The sequence below is a fragment of the Lathamus discolor genome, chromosome Z, assembly GCF_037157495.1.
Source record: "Lathamus discolor isolate bLatDis1 chromosome Z, bLatDis1.hap1, whole genome shotgun sequence".
Classification (NCBI taxonomy): domain Eukaryota; kingdom Metazoa; phylum Chordata; class Aves; order Psittaciformes; family Psittacidae; genus Lathamus; species Lathamus discolor.
Window position 1 is genome coordinate 150,742 of NC_088909.1, and position 20,250 is coordinate 170,991.

The following is a 20,250-nucleotide window of genomic DNA, read 5'->3' on the forward strand; positions in this document are numbered from 1 at the left end:
ACTAATCATATGAAGTGATATCTCTACAGTACATTACACTTAACAGAAATTACTGATTTCAGGATTTACCATAACTAACAACACACTGAAGTTATTGAACACCAGAAATAAAACATTGACCATCATGTCAGTGCACAGAAGCTTCTCCTAATCAAAATATACCAAAAGGTTAAAGTCTGCCAAGCAAGGCCTGTAAATGCTACAAGCAAGACAGGAAACCATACATTCAAAGCAGTCACTGCCACTTCTGAGAACTCAATAGCTCTTGAAACTACTAAAAATGATAATTTTCCATAATAAACATCAAGTACCAATAAAATAATTTGGAAAGAGTAAATTTTTTTTTTTGTTACAATGTTAGTACTTCACATATCTTTTATCATCAAGAGAGGCAAAACAGAAATGCCACAGGCAGGGCAGGGTAGCTGAAGTGACTCAGTTTTGCCATGAGACAGCTGAAATCCTTTTACCTGGCTACTCTCACTACCACCTGTACTGCTCCTGTGTTTCAACACAGACTAAACAAGAGTCCTACATCATTTTCCGCAGATCAGCCAGTATCACATGTGGATGCATCTGTTCCAGTCAAACTTTTTAATATATATTGAGTCAATCAGTAACGGCCTTGACAACTTCGTATATTCTAGCTTATGCCGTACTAAAAGAGAAGCTGCACCAGGAGGCTTTATTTTGCTTCCACTTGGTTTCCAAAATCAAGCTTTGGAACAGTGTCTGACTTATTGGAGATTTTACTTTTTCCCCACCAAACCAATCACATAGGAGTTTTTTAGGAGTTAATTCTAAACACCATTCTTGGTGCACCTTTCAAGTGACAATCATCTTAAAAAGAGAAACTTCAGTTCAGAAACTGTTCCACTGAGACACTTACAAGAACCAAAACCACAAACAAAGTGAGATCTGAGCAGCAGGTTTCAAACCTCAGTAGATTCCAGTTTTCAGAAATTTCTGCTGAAAGAGCTCGAATTTTTAGGTTCTACTGTACAGTTCTAAAAACTGCTAGCACAAAACACTGCATGAAACACAAAACACAATTATTTTTTGTTGAGTTAAAAAGCCACAAACAAAACCGAAACACACAACTGCACACTTACCAAATTTTGAAAAACCATACGCAGAGAAGGTTCTGTCATCATCCAAATTGGCCATTTCAAATTGGTGCAGCTAATCACAAACGTCTCAGGCTAAGCTACAGTGATTTTCAAAAGAGTTTAGTACATGTTAAAGGCAACCAGCATTAAATCAAGTTAAAGCAATGTTAGTGGAATTATTAGTATGACAGAGTGAAAACAAAAGGGATAGGAAAGTTTCATTACATTTTACATTTCTCTCTCTCTCTACCCTAAAAATTTGTTTTATTTTGTTTTTACTTCCATAAAACTTGCCAGACTAAAATGACAAAATCAGTCTGCACAAAGTCCATTTTATGGACATGAGACAGTAGCTTTGTTATTCAACAGGAAATTTGCACTGATGTCAAAGGGTGCTAAATAAAATCTGTTTGATATATTTCAAGATAAAATAAAAATATTGATTTAACTAGTGCATATAAAAATGTTAAGTAACAATAAAGAGAGAGCTGAAATTCTGCTTATACTTAGTGCTGCTTTTATCTGCTCCTAACAATTATCACAGCAGCAACAAATGAAACAGTATTTTATTGCTCAAGGAAGGGAAAAAAAATTCTGAATTTAATTTTGGTTTGACTGGCAAAAACGTAATACATAAATGTAAAGATATGGATTACCTCCTACAGCATAGAGTCTTAAAAGATACTTTGCTGTCAACTACAAAACATGAACACATGCATTTCATGCATGTGTGTCTATATTCCATGTTTACTATATCTAACTCCAAGCATCATACTAAAATAACCAAACCAAACAGTTCTGCTTGTAAACTGTGATTCTGGAGCACAGACCCCAGCCAATTCAAAACTTTATGGGTGACTTTCAGTCACTTTCAATGACTGTACCAATCATGTCACTTTCTGATAGTGTCAGAAAGTAAGTATAAAATCTCTGAAGTTAAAGAAGTTTTAGCATACTTAAGAAGATGCAGGAGTAAATTTGAGAACCAAGAACATGATTTGCATTTTCAGACAAGAATGTTACCTGGAAGATTATGTATAAAATTTGATTTTAAAATCAAGTCTTTTATCAGAAAAGCATTTCAAATAATCTTCATTTCCCGAGTAAAAAAACCCAACTCTTCAGTTCCTATTTGACAAAAATCTCTATAAACAGGAAAAGAAGAAAGTGAACTACAATAACAACCTGTCATTTTTATAGGATACCCCTTCATACTCATTTAACAAAAAAAGTAGAAAACTCAAGCACTTAAAATCATCCAAATGCCTTCTGCAGTCACAGGGTCTGAATCTGCATAGGCTGGCATGGTGCCCTGTGCCTCAGGGTTCACATACACCCAACATGAAGGTTCCAGACTTTATTTTGTGGGCTACATGTGCGAATCAATTTTCACATAACAATACCATGCAATTATAATTGGCCACAAAGCAACAACTCATTTACTAGATAGTCTTAATCACAGTATTTTGCAAATTCATACTACACAGAAATAGAATCTTTAAAGCCATATGAATTAAACCAGTCTTCAATCAACCAATTACCTTTATGAGTGCCCTCAGAAAGCCCCAGGTTTTCTTCAGTCTGATCAGTCACTACCACAATAGAACTAATTGCAAATAAGGCAGTAGCGACTGACTTTTACAAGCACATATTAAACACCACAGAAATAGTATGGAAACCTATTTCCATTAGAGTATTAACAATAAAAGTCCTACTAAGGCTGTGTTTAATTAAAAAAACAATAAAAAAGTTAAAAAATATAAACATTTTTGAACTTTGGAAATTCAAGCCAACTCAGTAAACATCATCCTGTCATTTAGACCAGAATGTAGCTGCCACGCAGTCCAGAAGTTCAGAACAGAAAATTCCCATGTTAAAAATAACTGCCTTTACCCAACCGCAACCTGGCACTTCGGCGTACGTGGCTGCAATTTTAAAATACTTCACCTGCTATAAACAGCTGCAAAACGGCTACGACAGCTAGCCACCTGCATAGCGGTCTACGAGCCACCTGTAGCCCGACGCCGCGCGAGGCCCGACCGCCTTTCGGGAATGGCGGCGGGAGGCCCGGCCGCCCCAAGCGTCTGCCTTGGGGGGATGGCAGCGCCGGGAAGACCCCACGAGAACGCCCCCGCCCTGCGCCGGGCACGACAGCCACAAGAACGAAGTCGGCCAAAACCTCCTGGGGTGCGAGGAACTGCGGTGGAGCTCGCGAGAAGAGGGAACCCGGAACCCCTCGCAAGCAAGCAAAGAGGTCAGACCTGAACGTTTAGAGCGAGCGCGCAGCTCCAGCATCTTCCAGCTCACGTCAGCCATATGGGCCGCCGCTGAGGCCGTCGCCGCCATGCCGGTGAGGACCTGCTACTCCTGCCACTGAGCTCTCGTCGGGACAGCGGCTCCGGCCTCCCACACGCAGCAACCACCCAGCCCCGCGGCGGTCACCGCTCGCTCACCGGCTGCAGCCGTAAAGAAACCCACGCAGGCCGTCACGCTATTGTCGCAAAGCCATCGGGTCAGTCCCGGAAGTAAGCCGCTGTTGTGTCGGGCACGCCTCCGTGCTGCCGTAAGTGAGGCGGGAGGGAGCGGGGCTCTGGGCCGCGGAGCTGCAGGATGCGGGGCGTCTGCTGCTGCTGCTTTGGGCTGGGCCTCGCTTTGCTGCTGGCCCTGGCAGGATCAGGGGAGACTTTGCAGAACGTCACTGCCCAGCTCTTCGGGCCGGAGGCCTACGGGACCCTGGCGGCATTCGGCGACTTTAACTCAGACAAGCAGACAGACCTGTTTGTGCTGCGAGGCGGTGAGTGGGGCGGGAGCTGGGCCGACAACATTACCGGCGTCTGTCTGGAGAAGGACGGGCGCGTGGGGAGGCTCCGGTTGCCTATTTGACTGATGCGTTTTTGGTAGACATGAAAAGACTTTACCGGCGGGAGCTGTCTCGTGAGGAGCGGGACTCGGAGACCCTTAGGGAACCCTTCCAGCGCAAGTGACCCTTGGTTCCATGAATCTCCGGCTGCTGTTGTTCTTCTCGCCTTGTAGTGCAGCACGTCTTTAGTGCTTGGTCTGTTCGCAGTGTGGTTGGGGGCGAGTGTAGCGAACCAAGACTAAAATTGACAATTGATTTACGCATGAGATTTCCTGTATGGAAAAAGATGTTTTCGGTTTATACTCAAATACAGTTTCATGTAAAGGAAGAAATATTTTTCTTTAAGCTGAATTTATAGTAATGAAATAATCTGAAGACTCTATCCTACAGAGCTGAATGGCCACAAATTAGTTTTTGTCTCCTGCTTTCACAATATTTCGGGAAAAAGATCTACATTTCACAGTTGTGAAGAGGATAAATTGCATGTTATTCTACCTTGAGCATTGTGTTAAAGTGGAAGGCTAGATAAATTTGTTCTACACAGCTGCTGTCTGCCAGGAATTTCTGTTAAAGTTTCAGATATAACTTCAAATCTGTGCTTCTTATCAGTTATCATTTGTGTTATCCCACTTATTAGCAGTGTTATTTGAGAATGCTAATTTTGGATTATTTTACTACCTTGAAATTACACATGAAGATATGAAATTTATTCTCAAATTGACCTTTTTATATTCCTTCAATGTCAAAAATGAGTCTGGAAATAGGTTTAGTAAAGCATGGGTGAATTTCTTATCTAGTTGAGATATTTAAATTCATGGCTCCTTGAAAATGCGCCTGTGCAAAATCGCAGCAAAAGATTAGATTTAAAATTAATGTCAGTGATAAGAGATTTAATTTAAATTTTCTTATCTTTCAGAAGAATACATATAGAAATGTGTTTAAAAGTTTTAGAAACGAAGCTTATGGTTTCATCTTTGCTTCTACACACCAGCCTAACCTACTTGATAACGTTATTCTTCATCATTTAAGTCTTGTCAAAAAGTAGGTTGAAGAACATACAGAATACCTTTTAAAGAAAATGTAACAGGAAATTCTAAATAGTAGAATTCTAAGTAACAGAATAAATGGTAGCTGACTCTTCTAGTAGTACTGAAGAAGTGAGTGTTGGAAATAATACTAGACCTTGAGTAGCAATGTGCTGGTAAGAAAGCCCAGTCCTAATAATCCTGACCCTTAATAAGGAAGTAGGGGTGATGTTTTGGGCCTTTTGCTGCATTTATGTTACTGTTCTGATCTTTAATTACTTTGGTTAAATGAGAGTAATGTTCCCTATGACAGGTGAAAGAAAAATCAGTTTGTACCCAGAGTTTTGTAGGAGACGGTAAACTAGTTGAACATAAGAGGTAATCTGGATCCAGAAGTATCTTATTAGAAGAGTAATTGAAACTTATCATTGGGCCCTGGGTTTAGTCAATTTTTAGAACTAAAATTATGCGAAGAAATGGTACTGTACATACACTTCCCTGTTTTGCAAGTCTATGTACAAAATGGGGAGAAGTGGAGAAACTCATGTTGTTCGCTTGTTCAACCTACCACCTTCTAGTTGTTTGATGCCTCTTCTGATAATACAGGGCAGATTGTTCCCTTCCTTATTCAGCTTCTGCATTTCACTGGGGAATTTTAAAAACCTCTATGGTATCCTCACTCAGATTTTCAGACTTAATCTAGGTTATTGTTTTTTGTACGAAAACTGATCCCTTTTTTCATACCCTCCTATGTACTTTTTTCCTTTCTTCTGTGTTCTTTTCAAGGTGAAAGAGCAAGAACTACAAACAGCATCTAGGTTGTGTGCACTGGGGATTGATGTAGCAGCATAGTAATTTTGTTTTCTGTTCATCTAATAATTTCCCCTGGTCAGTTTGTTTTGACTACTGATGAGCACTGAGCTGACATTTTCATAAATCTGTTTTTAGTGACCATAAAAATAATTTTGGGGTGATATAATTGACTTGGAACCTGGTATGTGTAAAACACATTTGCTGCTTTATTGTCATCATTACCACACAGATGATACAAAGGCAGGTGAAAGTCTATAGTGTGGAATCAGAATTACAAGTTTTAGCAATCAACCCATGGCTTTATTATCAAAAACTTAACCAGCAGCAGGCTTCCTCATGTTGCTTTGTGCCAACTTTTTCAATCATCTGTGAATGTGTAGTGCAACCCAGGTTTTATTAGCTTGCCAGATGGGACTGCAGTAGTTGCCCCAAACCATTTTGAAAGGGTTTGTTTTCATTTACTCATTTGTTGGCATGTTCTCCTTGGCAAATATGTTTATGGCAGTTATCTTTTTTCTTTTTTTTTTTTTTTGTTGTCATAGCCAAGAAGCTTGTATTCAGTGCTCTTTATTAGGGTAGCTCAAGTTCAGAGTGTAGAATTATTTTTGATTAGGTAACCAGGTTTGTGCAGTGTGGGGTGCTACAGATGAGTTCATTGGAAATGCAGAAAACAAATGCAGTAAAGGATGAGTAAAAAGAAGTTGGGGTTTTGTGTGTTTGTTTTTCTCTAGCTGTGAATTACTATTTTACTTACAGAAGTGCAGATGTATTGTTATTTACTGACTGAAAATAATTTCATTCTTCAAATATTTTTTTTCTTCCCTGAAATACAATTATTTGTGCAGCATAAAAGATGGGCTGTTATTTAGATCTTCCTGAAATTATTAAATGATAGTGGCTTGTGGTGATAGGACAAGGGGTAATGGGTTAAAAATTAAACAGGAGAAGTTTAGATTGGATATAAGGACGAAGTTATTTACTGTAAGGGTGGTGAGGCACTGGAATGGGTTGCCCAGGGAAGTTATGAATGCTCATCCCTGGCGCTGTTCAAGGCCAGGCTGGAAAGAGCCTTGGGTGAGATGGTTTAGTGTGAGGTGTCCCTGCCCATGTCAGGGGGGTTGGAACTAGATGATCTTGAGGTCCTTTCCAACCCTAACTATTCTATGATTCTATATTTGCCTCCAGTTGAGGAAATGCTGCAGAAAACTGTTACTCCTGTGAGTTTCACTTAAAGTGCTTTTGTCTGCTGAGTTGGGAAAGGGGTATCAGATGCTGTTATATCAGAGGCAATATTAAAAGAATTCATTTGAGTTAGTTTTTAATTATTTGCATGGAACTGATGCCTGTTTCCTTTCCACAGGTAATGTTTATTAAGTTGTGACAGGAAGTTATATACTTAACAGAGAAGAAGGTCTAACACTAAGCCCCAAAGAATATTCTTGATAATAGCATTCCTTTGAGAAGCAGTTAGATTTATAGATTGTATTGAAGAAGTGTTCCTTTTGCTTCCTTTTGAATGAGGAGAAAATTGTTATATAGGAAGTCTTTTAAAGGTTTTGATGACAATTTTTGTCATAAAATATAAAAATGACTATTTGTGGCATAGCTTTTTAAATGATGGGTTTTTTATGAAAGAACAAAAGAGTTTACCTCTTTTTTTCATTGTCTAACTTGTTTTTGCAGGAAATGAGTTGGTTATCTTCTTGGCTGACCAAAATGAGCCCTACTTTAAGCCCCGTGTTAAGTTACCAATGAAGTAAGTATTGATACGCAATGATGAAATAATGGAAGTGGCTGGTTTTCTTGAACATGCATCTCTGCAGTCAGTGGGAACATGACTAGAATTGTCTGTGCTGCCATTATCTCTTTGACTGTGTTGTTCAACTTGCCTTTAGAGCTCCAGTTCTTTGACCAGTTTCCTGATTAATTTCCTGATAGGTTTTTGGCTTGATTTGCTTGCATTTTGTAGGTCAGGTGACAGAATTTGTGGAGACAAGTTTGTCATTCATATTAACTTTATGGAATTTCTATCTTTCTTTTTTGGTCCTTTAACTACTATTAAAAATATCGATATCTTGGAATATTTTTGCAGTTGACCTCTTTTTTCAGTACTTTATTTTCTGGTAAAGCAAACTATTATTCTGTCATAGGTTAGGCAGATAGTATTAGCCTCTGTTCCAAGATGTGTTTCCAGGGAAATTCTTCTTGTTGCTCTAGTTACTAATGGAATCCAGGTGACATCATCTGCTTTAGAAAGAGATAGGGAGAATGGTGTTCTGGTATTTCTGTGTGGAGACCTGTTCCCTTCTAAACTTTAAATACGGGTTTAAGAAAAGCGTCATTTTTTAATAAACATGAAACAATCTGTGCGTGTATGTATATATGTATAATTCTTAACCATAAGAGTATTACAGGGTATGTTATCGCTTATGAATAATGCTTACTAATAGTATTTTGTCTATGAATAGTTTAACTGCTCATATAGCTCAGCTTCAGCTTCTATAGTTATGTATATTTTTCCTTATTCCATCCTATCTTGGAAGGAGCTAATTTGTTTAGTGAGTTAGAAATTATCTGCTTCTAATTCTTAACAAAATGATGAATGTTTGCATGTGTAAAGCAGTCCGAGTAGGTAATGAAGTAAAAAAAAAGATAGAGCAAACAAATGTAGGGAGGAGAGGCAGGACATGGCAGAAAATAGGAGGAGATGACATTGTTTTAAGAAAGATCCTGCTACCTGTCTGACTCCTGCTATTTAAATTGCTCCTGTTGTGTTATGGTCTTGTTCTTGGAATGCAATCACAGCACATTTTTGAAGACTGGTTCTACAACAAATGAAGGTTTACTGAAGTCTAGACAGCATTACCAAGCAGGATACTTCTGAGGAATGCTTGTTAGCCAAAGTTTAGAGCTATTGTCTTCCTTCCTTAGAGGAACACAGCCTGCAGAATATTGATTTAAAGTTCTTTTTGCAATAGATAAAGCCTTTATAAAAACCCAGATTGTATTGGACCAACTCATAACAACTGGGATAAAAAAGCAAACCTTTGACCACACAAATACAATTTCAATTTTCATGCAGTTATTTGCATGTGGGGTTTTTGTTTGTTTTAAATTCTAGATCTCTCAGTGTTATCATAACCAGCGTAGTTCCTGGAGATTACGATGGTGATTCACAAATGGATGTCCTCCTGACTACCAGGGCACAAAATCATGGCAGAGATGAACTTTCAGTGTTTATTTTCTGGGGGCACAACCAAACATTAGGTGAGTTGCTGAAACTGCTTATTAATAAGATTAATAGACTTCCTGATAATTCAAAGTGTTGTCAGAAAGTTAAAACTCATTTTGCAGTGTAGTGGCTGTTTTAACAACTATAATAGGGATTCATACCTTGCTGTTATCTTGAAGTTAAACTGTATTCAGTAATTAAGGAAAGAGAACAAAGCCAAATTCTTTCAACTCTATTGAGCAAAAGACATAACCAAACTATTACAGTAGGTTTTGACAGTAACCTACTAACTGAAGAGCTACTTGTTGTGGCTTCCCCACAGGGCATGTCAGCCTCAGAATGATTATCTCAAAAGACTTGTCTTGGATTTAAAATGTGCTGAGAACCTGCTGTAACGTTCAGTTCATGAACTTTAAAAATATCATACCTAAATAAATAGATATAGCTGATTCTGTCTTAGGGTAGAGTCATTAACTGTGTAAACTCTTGAAATCTCCTGGTTTCTGTCAACTTTGCTAGGAAAGGGTTTTGGGAAGAGTTCTGTGTTTCAAGGAGGATGGAAAGCAAAAAGTAGATACTCTTAAATCCACAAAAACTAAGTAATCACTATAATAAACAACTGTGTTATAAAATATTTGCAGATTAGGCAAGTGATGGTATTAGATACCATTGCTTCTGGCTTTAATCAGAGGTGAAAAAAACACCCTGGGAAAGTGTGCAGGTTCAAGGATTAAGAGAATAGGAGTTATCATTAGCACTGGGAAGATTGTGAAGGATTTGAATTAATTTATACTGTCTTGATTCTGGATAATCAAATATTGTGAGATGCACAAATGAGCATATGGTGCTTAGAAAAGGAGTCGGAGGTTAAAAATTCAGGCAGTGGATGGTATGTAGTGAGGTTACTGGGAAGGAATGTGGTGCTTACTTGGGTAATGGAAGTAAGACAGCTAAGTCAATAGAGGGTACTGTCGTAAAATGTAGAAACTGGAGAGAGGAGGAACATGGAGAGATGAAGGAAACACAGATGATGTGGCAAGGAGTTTGGATTACAAGTAAAAGTGAACCCAGAGGTGATGTAACCTGAATAGGACTTAAAATCTTCACTTCCCATTTAGGCAGTCTACCTTTAATCCTTATTTCAGACACTCAGTGTATATGTTTAAATATGGCTTTCACAGTGACAAAATGTTAAACAGAGGCCTTGTGTTAAATTTTTAGACTGTCTTCAGCCCAACTATTTCAGTTTCATTTGCCTACGTGGTTGCAGTTTTGAATTGATAGAAGAATTACATCTAAGTTAAAAATACAAATGTAATAAGATATTGGTAACTGAATCAAAATAATATTTTCTGTTTTCAGATCTTAACCATAAAACTATGTTAAATAAGACTTTTCATGATGAGCCTCTAGTAATGGAGTAAGTATGACCTGTTTTTTTAGACAGCATTTCTAATGGTGACTAAGAGCAACTTAAATATATTTTAATGCTGAAACTTAGAACACATGCTCTTTAAGAGTAGCATTGTATTTGTAATGTTGAATGGTGTAACAAAAGATGACAAAACGCAAACCATCTTTACAAGTCTTGTCTATTACATCATCCTGGCAATAGTAACTGAATTTTAATGTTAGTACTCTGTTTTATGCAAAAAACAGCCATTCAGTTTTTGTTGAGTTTTGTAAAGCAAAAGCCCTACTGATTTATCAGACTGAGCAAATAGTCCCTTTTGCAGTGCATTTACTTCTTTGTTAAATGCTGGACAGAAGAGGGGGGTTGGAAGATACAGCTGGAAAATCAAATGTATTGCATAGTGTAAAATACTGAAAGAAGCATGCAGCTACCAGCAGCTCAGACAAGAGCCAAAATTCAGAAAAGGGTACGCAGCTGAAAAGTCATCATTACTTGGAGGGAAAAAGCTAAACAAGTTCAAGTTAACTGAAGAACAGTTAATTTCAACTTCTATAATGGCTAAAGTGATTCTGAAATAGTTTTGCATTTTCAGCTTTAATGGAGACTTGATTCCTGATGTCTTTGGCGTGACAAGTGATTCAAGTAAGCCGCAGATACTGATAGGCGGGTAAGCTAAGTGTTTGTTTATTAACATGAATTTCATAACTTACACATTGTGCATCTACGTCTATTCTTAGAGGTGTAAAGCTCATGTTTTAACTGGAACTGCAAACGCATGAATCTTTTCTCATTTCCATGTGTGTCTTCAGATGCAGAGTGCCACAGAATGTTTAATTTTTAAAGTGTAGCAATACCTCTAATATTGGGCAAGATGCCAAAGAACTTTCTCTTTTGGAAAGAAGTTAGAAGTTATTTGTTAAACACATTGCTGGACCCTAGAGCAGGACAATTCACATTCTATTCAGTTTTCTTGATACTGCTTTCAAAGTTTGTAGTCTGATTAAAAGAACAGAAAGCTTTGGCTTCTGAGAGCAATTAGGACACCAGTTGGTGTGACTCCAAGTTAATGAAAGCTTCATTATTGAACCAGATGACCTTAATGTTTTTTCTTGACAACTAAAAATTTGAGTTCGTACATCTTCTGTGACTGTTGCCAAACTGAACTTTGCGTATGTTCAGTCTTTGACTTTTGTAAGAAAGAACTTGATCTGTAGTGTTGTGGGTTGGTAGTTCTTTGAGAAATTAAAAAAGCCTTAAAGTGAACATACTTGAATTAGAATTCTTTCCCTGATTTAAAGATTTTTCTCTTAGTTGTTAAAGAATGTGCTCAAAAGAGCAGAAATTATTTTTAGGATGAGAGTTGGCTTGTAAATGTCAAAATAAACACATTGTTCTTAGCTTTGTGATGAATATGAAAACTACTCTCAACATTTTCTTTTTGAACTATTTGCTTTTGACTGGTAAGAGATAATTTCCAATGAATTACTGGAAAAGCTGGGTACTGGGTTTGTGTTTTCTTAGAAGATTGGGCTTTAAACCGGTTTCATGAAGAAGCTTGCATCTCCTGGCTTGCTATTTTGCAGCTTTTAAGTGGAACTTAAGATTGTTTTGATTGTTACTTAGCAGCCTTAACAGAAACTTGCAGCTCTGTGCCTTTCAGGAGAAATCCAGGCATTGGCCTCACAGCTTTTTTAGGTTTGTATAAAGTCAACACGTTTATTTTAAAAGCAAAGGTGTGTTAAGAAACCTTTGCATTCCTATGTGGCTTCCTTAAGATACTGTTTCAAGAATTCTGTTACCACTGAAGACATCAGTAAGATGACTGTGCTGTCTCTGTGGCAACAATGTATCAGCTTTCTGCTGTGTATTTCCCCGGCCCTTAAAAAAATGCTGAAATAATGCTTTCCCCACCCCACGCCCATCAGTGAGTTTAACAAATCTGTACTTGTTCCTGACTGGCTATTTTCCTTCCCTCTGAGATGGTTCAGAAGTGGCATAGGGTGAACAACAACTAAATGTGTAAATTGAAACTATACCAGTGTTGGCAATATGGTTTTGATCATTAATCCCAACTTGAATTTTATCACCATTACTTTTATTTAAATTGATTGCTTATGGAACACAGGTTTCAAATTGACAAGGGTGTTTCTGAACACCTTGCAATGATTATATATTGAAAAGTTTTATGAACTTTTGAAGATATGGGAAAATTTGAGAAGAAATCCTTTCAGTAGTATTTCAGTAGTATTGGGATACAAATACTCATTATAGCTCAGTAAGACTTGAGTGTTATAGATAACAGCATAAGCAATGTCTTGTTTGTGGACAACAGTTTTATGTCATCTGCTTAGAATGTTTCTATTTTTAATCTAAAATATTTTAAAATTTATAGAGCTATATAACTTTCTTGGCTACCTTCAGAATGGAATGCATAGAAAAGCCTATAGAAAATATTTAATTATTTCTTTAAGATTAAGTGATTCTTCTAAGCATTTTCAAGACTAAGTTCTGTGATCTCTGGGAAGTAATCAGAAGCGTTTTTGTTTCTTACCATAAATGAGTCACAGGCTCATTTTAAAAGTCATTAGAACATCAGTAATGTGTATACAATGTCACTGGAATAAAGAAAGGATTTCTAGATTGTATTCCTATCACTGTCTTGCTACTGTATAGTGCATATTCTTGGGTGACATGGTTTAGTCTTGGGTGACATGGTTTAGTGTGAGGTGTCCCTGCCCATGGCAGGTGGGGCTAGAACTAGATGTTCTTAAGGTCCTTTCCAACCCTAACTATTCTGTGAATCTGTATTGAGATTTTTCTGAGTGTATTATCTAAGGACTCTGAAAGTAATTGATCTGATGATTCAACCGCTGTGACTTTTGACAGATTTGTTATATTCCAGTGTGCTGCTAATAGGAAGGTTTGGTAGAAGTTCAGTCACTTTTAGAGCATAAACCACCAGGGCAAATATGTTTATAAATAAATGTATTGCCTATGTGGGAAATGATATAATTAGCCTGCAGGTCATCAAAATGTGAGAGTTTAATTCTTGTATTGATTTTTTTTTTAAGTGATTGCAAATAAAGTCCATTTACATGCAGCAATGAGCTGCTCTAACAGCATGTGATTATGTCCATTTTTACTCATCTTTATTAATCCTAAAGTAGATTTCAGAAGTACTGATAATAAAACTAAAAAATAAGTAAGATTTACAGTTGAAGTCTAGGCACTAAATTTCATTTTGTGGAACTGACAATTTCCTGTGTAAAAAAAAAAAAAAAAAATCCTTTAGAAAGTCAATAAAATCTAACTGAAACCCCTGAGCTATGAATCATCCTTTTCAGAACCTTTCAAGCAATTATGCTAGTCACTTAGTATATTGTAAGCTAAGTAGTAATTTTAGCTTAGTATTAGGAGAACATGGTTTCTGTTCAATTTTATTTAAAGTTTCAAATTTTTTTTTAAAAGTCTGTTATCATGATTAGCAATCCCTAAACATTGATGAAATGTATTGCTTTTTATTCTTGTCTATAGGAACTTATCATGGCATGCTGCATTGGAAACTCAAAGTAAAATGTATATACCACATTCTCATGCGTTTATAGATTTAAATAATGACTTCACTGCTGGTAAGTCCTAAAAACGTTAAATACCTTCCTAAAAATATTTAGCATTAGGTATACAATGTCATGTATATCAATTTCCTTCTAATATCTTATGATGGTTGTAAGAAGTCACTTCTGGAATGCTGTAATGAATATGACTTCACTACTTCTGGTTTTTATTTATTATTTTAAATTATTTTATTTTAATATCTGTGGTTTGAAAATTCTGGGTTTTAAAACAGTAACTGCCAAAATGGGGAACCTAGTAACATCTTCTAGTTCTTTATGGTATTTTAATTGGAGCTGGTATTCCAGTTACTGCTCTGAATTGTTTTGTGTTTACCATTAAAGCATTTTCCTCTTTCTTATGCTGTACTCTAGTATTTAGTTTGCAATGGAATTGGAATTGGAAGCAGATCTGCGTTTTCTTCATCTTGAATCTGAAAATAGTGTTATAGTTTGTTCAGAAGAATGTTTTCAAGACTGGACTTATAATTTGTTTCTTGAAAATCTCAATATGACTTCATTCTATTTTGTGTTGTTAATTCTATCACTGAGAAAATAGCATGTGAGACTTTATTCTTCTGTTAGTATACGAGCAATCCAATAAGCTATTTACAATTCAGTGTTCAAAAACAAGTACTGTAGACAACTTTTCTTGTTGTAGTTAAACTGTATTCTTCCTTTGGTGGTTGTGGTTTTACTTTGGTTTTTGTTTGGGTATTTTTATTCTAATTTTGGGTGGGGGTTTTTGTGAAATACACAATGCAATTTAGGCTTCAATTAACACAATGAATCTATTTATCACTTAAATACGTGGTTCACACCTCCAAGCACATTTAATTATTGTGTTAAACTTTTTTTTTTTTCCCCACACTAAATCAATTCTGACATGCTTTATCTTCTGCTAGATGTGCAATGTATGTCAACTCATATATGGTGATTTTGGAAAGAGACCTCATTTTTTTTGGTCCTATTTAGTAGCATGGGAAAAAGAGAGGGAAGAGTCCATAATTTTAATTAAGATGCTTATAAATGTTGGGGATTAAGTTAATTGCTTTAGTTCATAGATAAACCTTAATATTCAGTTTTGGCACCCTGCTGCATGAAGCTGTCAAGTGGAAATTCCAACTGGAAAATTAAATATACAGCTGCTTACCATAATGAGTGTAATGTTATAACCAATTCTAACATACCTAGTTCTAAACATAGTTGGGAATTTTGTTTTAATGGCATGGGCAATATAGATGAACATTCCAAGTAGCATTTGAAGATTAATATATTTGAATCTAAACTCATAGGTAGGTAAAGGTAGGAACTCAAAGTTACTTCCATAGATCAATCACAGATTGATCAATTTTTGCAAGAGTACACAGGTTTTTATGGCAACTAATAGCCTAAAGAATGTCCAGCGAGTTCCAGTTAGTGCTAATTACATATGGAAGTTCCTCTATGAAGCAGAAAAGAAAGTCTTGAATCTTTGTGTGGGGCGTGCTAGGAGGTTTTATAGATTCACATCTAAATTCATATATCGAGATACGAATAGAAGTTTCTATGAAAACAAGTCATTCTGAGAAGAAAACTTGAAAAAATAATAATATAATAATTTTCTTTAAAATGGTATTTTTCTCCCAAGATGGAAATAGTAGGTTGTTGGGTTTTTTTGATGTCCCTATGAAAATTTGACCAACTGTGCACAAGGCACATGTTGCAAAAACATAATACCTTATCAGTGATATCTGATATTGTATGACTGAAAAGTTATTGCAAAACTACCTGCTTTCGAAAAGGTAAGCCACTAGTCATCTGGTCCTGTCCACACATTTATGGCAGTTCCCTCAAATCAGCTATAGTAACTGCTCAAGAGCCATGGCTGGCAGGGAATGCAATTCATTTTCTCTTGAGTTAAGCTGATCTAGCTTGCTGTGCAGCTTCAGGATTGCCAGAGCTAATGTAAGCACAGAGAGAAGGTTGACTTCTCTTTCAGTAGCAGTAACTGTAGCCTGCCTTTAACCAAGCATGAAATTGCACCTTGAGTCTCATTGTGCCTTTTCCAAAGAATGCCTGTTTAGTATTCTCCCCATGTCTCCTTTAATTTGTGTTTATACAGAGTGGGGCAGGTGCCTCATAGTAGTAGTCATAAAAGTCAGCCGATATAAATTAAAAAACAAAAAAAAACAAACCCCCCAGCCTTGTATGTAAGTATCTATACAGTACTGGTAGTGCTATGATTCTAAATGAGTTCTACCAAACAGGGCCAAAATAAGGTGCTGATATTGCTTTAGTATGCCTATGCCTAGTCCTGTGTTGCCCTGCAGCCTGAATAGACTTTGCAGAAGACTGCTAAATGCTCTCATCTTTGTTTAGTTCTGTTCCTCGTCAGCTTAGCTGGGGCAGTGCAGCATAACTACACCAGCAAAGGGAAGTGTGAATCATACTGTTACTTCTCAAAGGAGTCTATTACTTACAGGTTGGTTCAGGTAGAACCAGTGAAAAGAAGAGGATTCTTTGACTCGGTATTCACCTGTACTACCATTCTTGAGTTGGAACAAAACTTGACTAAGAATGGGTCCTGGTACACATAAAAATTATATTGATTAAGAGGGAGGCATTGATGAGGATCCAGGGGAGCAGTCTGCATAGTGAAATCCTGTTGCCCGTTTGATGCTGCTGTGGTACTTTTTGGTTGAAAGATTCGGCATATTTGCTCACAGGCAATAGTACCATTTATGAATATGAAAATATAGTTGTAGCTAAAATGGATGCAATGTTTTGTTGTTTTTCTTACAGATGAAAATCAAACCTCCAGAATATGCCATCTTTACTTGTTGGGTTTCTGGGTTGCTTTTTCATTAAGAGCTTTTCCTAATATGCTGCAATGTTTTGGGGCTGTTTGTTTTCTGTAATAGATGCAGCCAATTCCATGATTTTTGGCTGGATTATTTTTTGCAACTCTATCATTATAGAAAGCTTGGGAGATTTAAAGTGTGCTTGACATCAAAAAAGAAAAAATCCTGCTTGGGTTGAATCTTTTTGCTGGTTTATTGCCTAACCTATTTTCAACCTGCTGGTATTAAACCCTCAAAAGAGAACTTTTAATTGGCATGCTTCTCTCCGGATAAAAATAAAGTTGAATTGTTACAATTTCATTATGTAAGAACATGTTCATAAAGATGTTTTTAATCCCTAACAGTGCTTCATGAAAGCCTAACTGTGTAAGGACTTTATAATGCAAAAATCCACTAAACAGAACAAAGATAATACTAATCTTTCTTGGTGAGATAAAACTTAGGCTGTTTCAGATGATAATGCTGCTGCTGTTTTATTTAAAAACAGCATCCTCACATAGAAATGTCGACTTCTTAGAATTTTTAAATCAGTAAATAATTTTGAGTTAGGCCAGGAGTTTTATTTAATCCGTGCAAAAATTTGCAATATGAAATTTTTACCAAAGGGTCTATGTGTGCTTTACAGGTAAAGATGAAGTAAATGAAACATTTGCAAGTGTCTTCTGCATGTGTATTAAACGTGTTGCTTCAGGGAGGAGTACTTAGTTCACAGAATGGCTAAGATTGGAAAGGAAGTCTGGAAATGGTGTGGTCAGCCTACCTACCATCAATGTTATTTTCTGTATGTGCATTGAGACTGAAAAATGATACTGTTGTGGCTCTTGTTAGGATAGTAATACTTACTCACATGTGTTATTAGCTGGTTTTGACAGCTAGCTTAAGAAAATAATCTTGAAGCTAGTAATAATAGGCTTGTCGGAACAGATTAACAGCAGGTGTATTTTATAGAGCATGAAATTCCAGATGAGCATTTCCAAAGCAGCCTCTTCAAGAGGTCTTTCTTACAAGCATCATGTCCTCAAACTGAAAAATTTACATTGCATGACTTAAGAAGTATTTGTACAGTATTTAACTTTTAGGGTAGCAATTATTTTTGCTACATGTAAATTTTTTTCTGATTAGTTAACTGGGATAAGTTAACTTGGATTGTTTCTATTTCAAACATCCTGAAATATCAGATGTTCATTTAGGGGTAATGCAGTCTTTCTGAGCCAGCATTGTAGTACTTAATTTTCTTTCCTGAGTAATTATTATCAAACAATAAATCTGTATGCACTCAAAGTTAACAAGCCTTCTATCAAAAAGGCAGGCTGTGACCTCGCAGATACTTGTAAAACATTCAAACGTATGAGACAAACTGCCTTGGACTCTGACTCATACTGTAACATCATACTGTACGTCTGGCAATGTATCCTTGAATGCAAAAAAAAAAATAGCTAATGTATTAAGTCTGTCTTATTTGGTTACATGATAACAAATTTTGGAAATACTGCTCTTACAACCTGCCTTGTGTTGAACACTAGCTCATGGTGTGTATAATTGCAGATAACTCAGGAACTGTTTATATAAAAGGAAGGAAAAATCATAAATTTGATTTTGGGAAAGCTTAAGTGGAAAAAACTTTAGTCAGAAACAGCTTGCTATAAGCTAATTGCTAGACTTTTTAATGATTTCTGATGGTTAATTTTCTTAGATTGTTTTGCTTTGGGAATCTAGAAACCCAATGTACCAGAACATTTACAGTGTGTTTTCGTTTTAATTCTTACTTCTTAGTTTAAATGAATAAATGTAAATAGTTTTCTTCTCTAACACCAATCATTCAAATCATGGGTGATATTTCTGTTGTAACCATTTAAACCTGAATTTTGAAGACATGGCAATGCTTGATGTCATACACTGATGATATTTTTGGTGACTTTCCTCTTGATGGAAGCTTGTAGCCCCTCTTCATGTTATATTATCATTAAAGCTTATTTAATGCAATAGATCTGCATTTATTCTCTAATAAAATAACCAATTTCATTATGTTTGTGAACAAATGATCTGGCCTTTTAAAACTTGAGTGGCATTTTAAAACTGAGTATGTATGTGTTGGAAGTCAAACTGTTCTCTCTGCTTTTGCCCCCTACCTTTTTGTTTTGTTTTTTTCCTCCAGAACAAATACTCAATAATGCCATAGCACTATTTCATTTCTTGAAATTACGCTACATTTTTTAATTTCCTAACTGTTTTAAGCTCTGTTATGAGAGCTTACCTGAGAGTTTACAGGAAATAATAGAGGCAAAAATGTATCATGAAAGATATATAAGATGTATTTTAGAGAATCTCAATCTGTCTCTGTAAAGTTTTCTTTGTTTTTTATTGCTTTTATTTATATTATTTACAGATTTGTTATCTCTAATTAAAAATGTTCTGTGTGACACGATCTCCTGTTACCTCTGTTTCCCCACTTATTCCTGCACAGTGTTCAGTACCACTGGAAGTTCCTGCTTAAGAGATGAAACCAGAATTGCTCAAATTAGCTGCATGTCCTCATGCTGCTGAGATTGGTCTACTTTGACAATACCACTTTTGCCATTCATTTGTTGCCTCAATAGGAGAATTAAAGAACAAGTAGAGACTTTTAGGGAAAAGGAATAGCTATTTTAACTTAATTTTTCCCCCGTCTTTCTAAAACAACTTGTTACCTGTGTTATCTGCTTGACAGTTTTAATTTTAAAATTAAAAGAAGTATGAAGGGTCTCAAAAGCTATTCTTTTTGAAAATTTTTACTGATATATACACCAGGAGGTACTAATATGATATTTTTGTGGGAATTCATAACTTAGTATTTGTAAGAAGTAAATTGGATATACCTCAAACAGCATTTTGTTGAGAAAGCACAAACGTGAAAATGGGTTCTGAAATCGCACTTTAACACTGAATGGTCATCTTCCATTGCTTGAAACAATATGGTTTCATATAACAATAACAAAATAAACAGAAGTTTCTGTAAGAAAACTCATGCGTGAAGTGCTAAAACCAGAGGAATAGTTCCACCTGCTCCACCTGCTCTGCCTGTTCAGAAGCATAACTATTCAGTATAAATATAATTTTTTTCCCCGTATGGATTCTTTCTATAGTAATTTTTAATAATGAAGGGGATTTTAGTGCTTACATTGTCTGTAATTGTTTATCATCAGCTTTACTAAATAGTTCCAGTAAGCACTTACTAAATTATGAAAGACCAATTTGAAAAACAGAGTAAATTCACAACCTCTTTTATTATAAGCACATTTCTTAAAAATTTGCAAACGGAAATTAGCTTGTTTGGAACATACAAAGTCCTTTAGTTTTGCTTACA

General features: G+C 36.2%; 2 protein-coding genes across 7 annotated transcripts in view; one reads left to right on the top strand and one right to left on the bottom strand.

The window, feature by feature from the left end:
- PHKB (phosphorylase kinase regulatory subunit beta) overlaps positions 1-3,573 on the bottom strand; it is a 104,160-nt gene extending 100,587 nt beyond the window's left edge. For 3 of the 4 annotated variants that reach the window (XM_065663600.1, XM_065663601.1, XM_065663604.1), the window contains exon 1: positions 3,371-3,573. In XM_065663600.1, coding sequence (XP_065519672.1) covers positions 3,371-3,455 — 85 coding nt within the window. In that variant the 5' untranslated portion in view covers positions 3,456-3,573. Of the gene's footprint in view, positions 1-1,112; positions 1,208-3,370 lie in introns of all 4 variants that reach the window. The other variant, XM_065663603.1, reaches the window with a different exon arrangement.
- A 77-nt stretch (positions 3,574-3,650) lies between these two features.
- ITFG1 (integrin alpha FG-GAP repeat containing 1) overlaps positions 3,651-20,250 on the top strand; it is an 83,787-nt gene continuing 67,187 nt past the window's right edge. For 2 of the 3 annotated variants that reach the window (XR_010608880.1, XM_065663605.1), the window contains exons 1-6: positions 3,652-3,903; positions 7,491-7,563; positions 8,929-9,074; positions 10,402-10,459; positions 11,046-11,120; positions 13,988-14,082. Coding sequence is in view for 2 of the 3 variants with exons in the window: in XM_065663605.1 (XP_065519677.1) it covers positions 3,720-3,903; positions 7,491-7,563; positions 8,929-9,074; positions 10,402-10,459; positions 11,046-11,120; positions 13,988-14,082 (631 nt within the window). In the remaining variant the exon portion in view is untranslated. Of the gene's footprint in view, positions 3,904-7,490; positions 7,564-8,928; positions 9,075-10,401; positions 10,460-11,045; positions 11,121-13,987; positions 14,083-20,250 lie in introns of all 3 variants that reach the window. The other variant, XM_065663606.1, reaches the window with a different exon arrangement.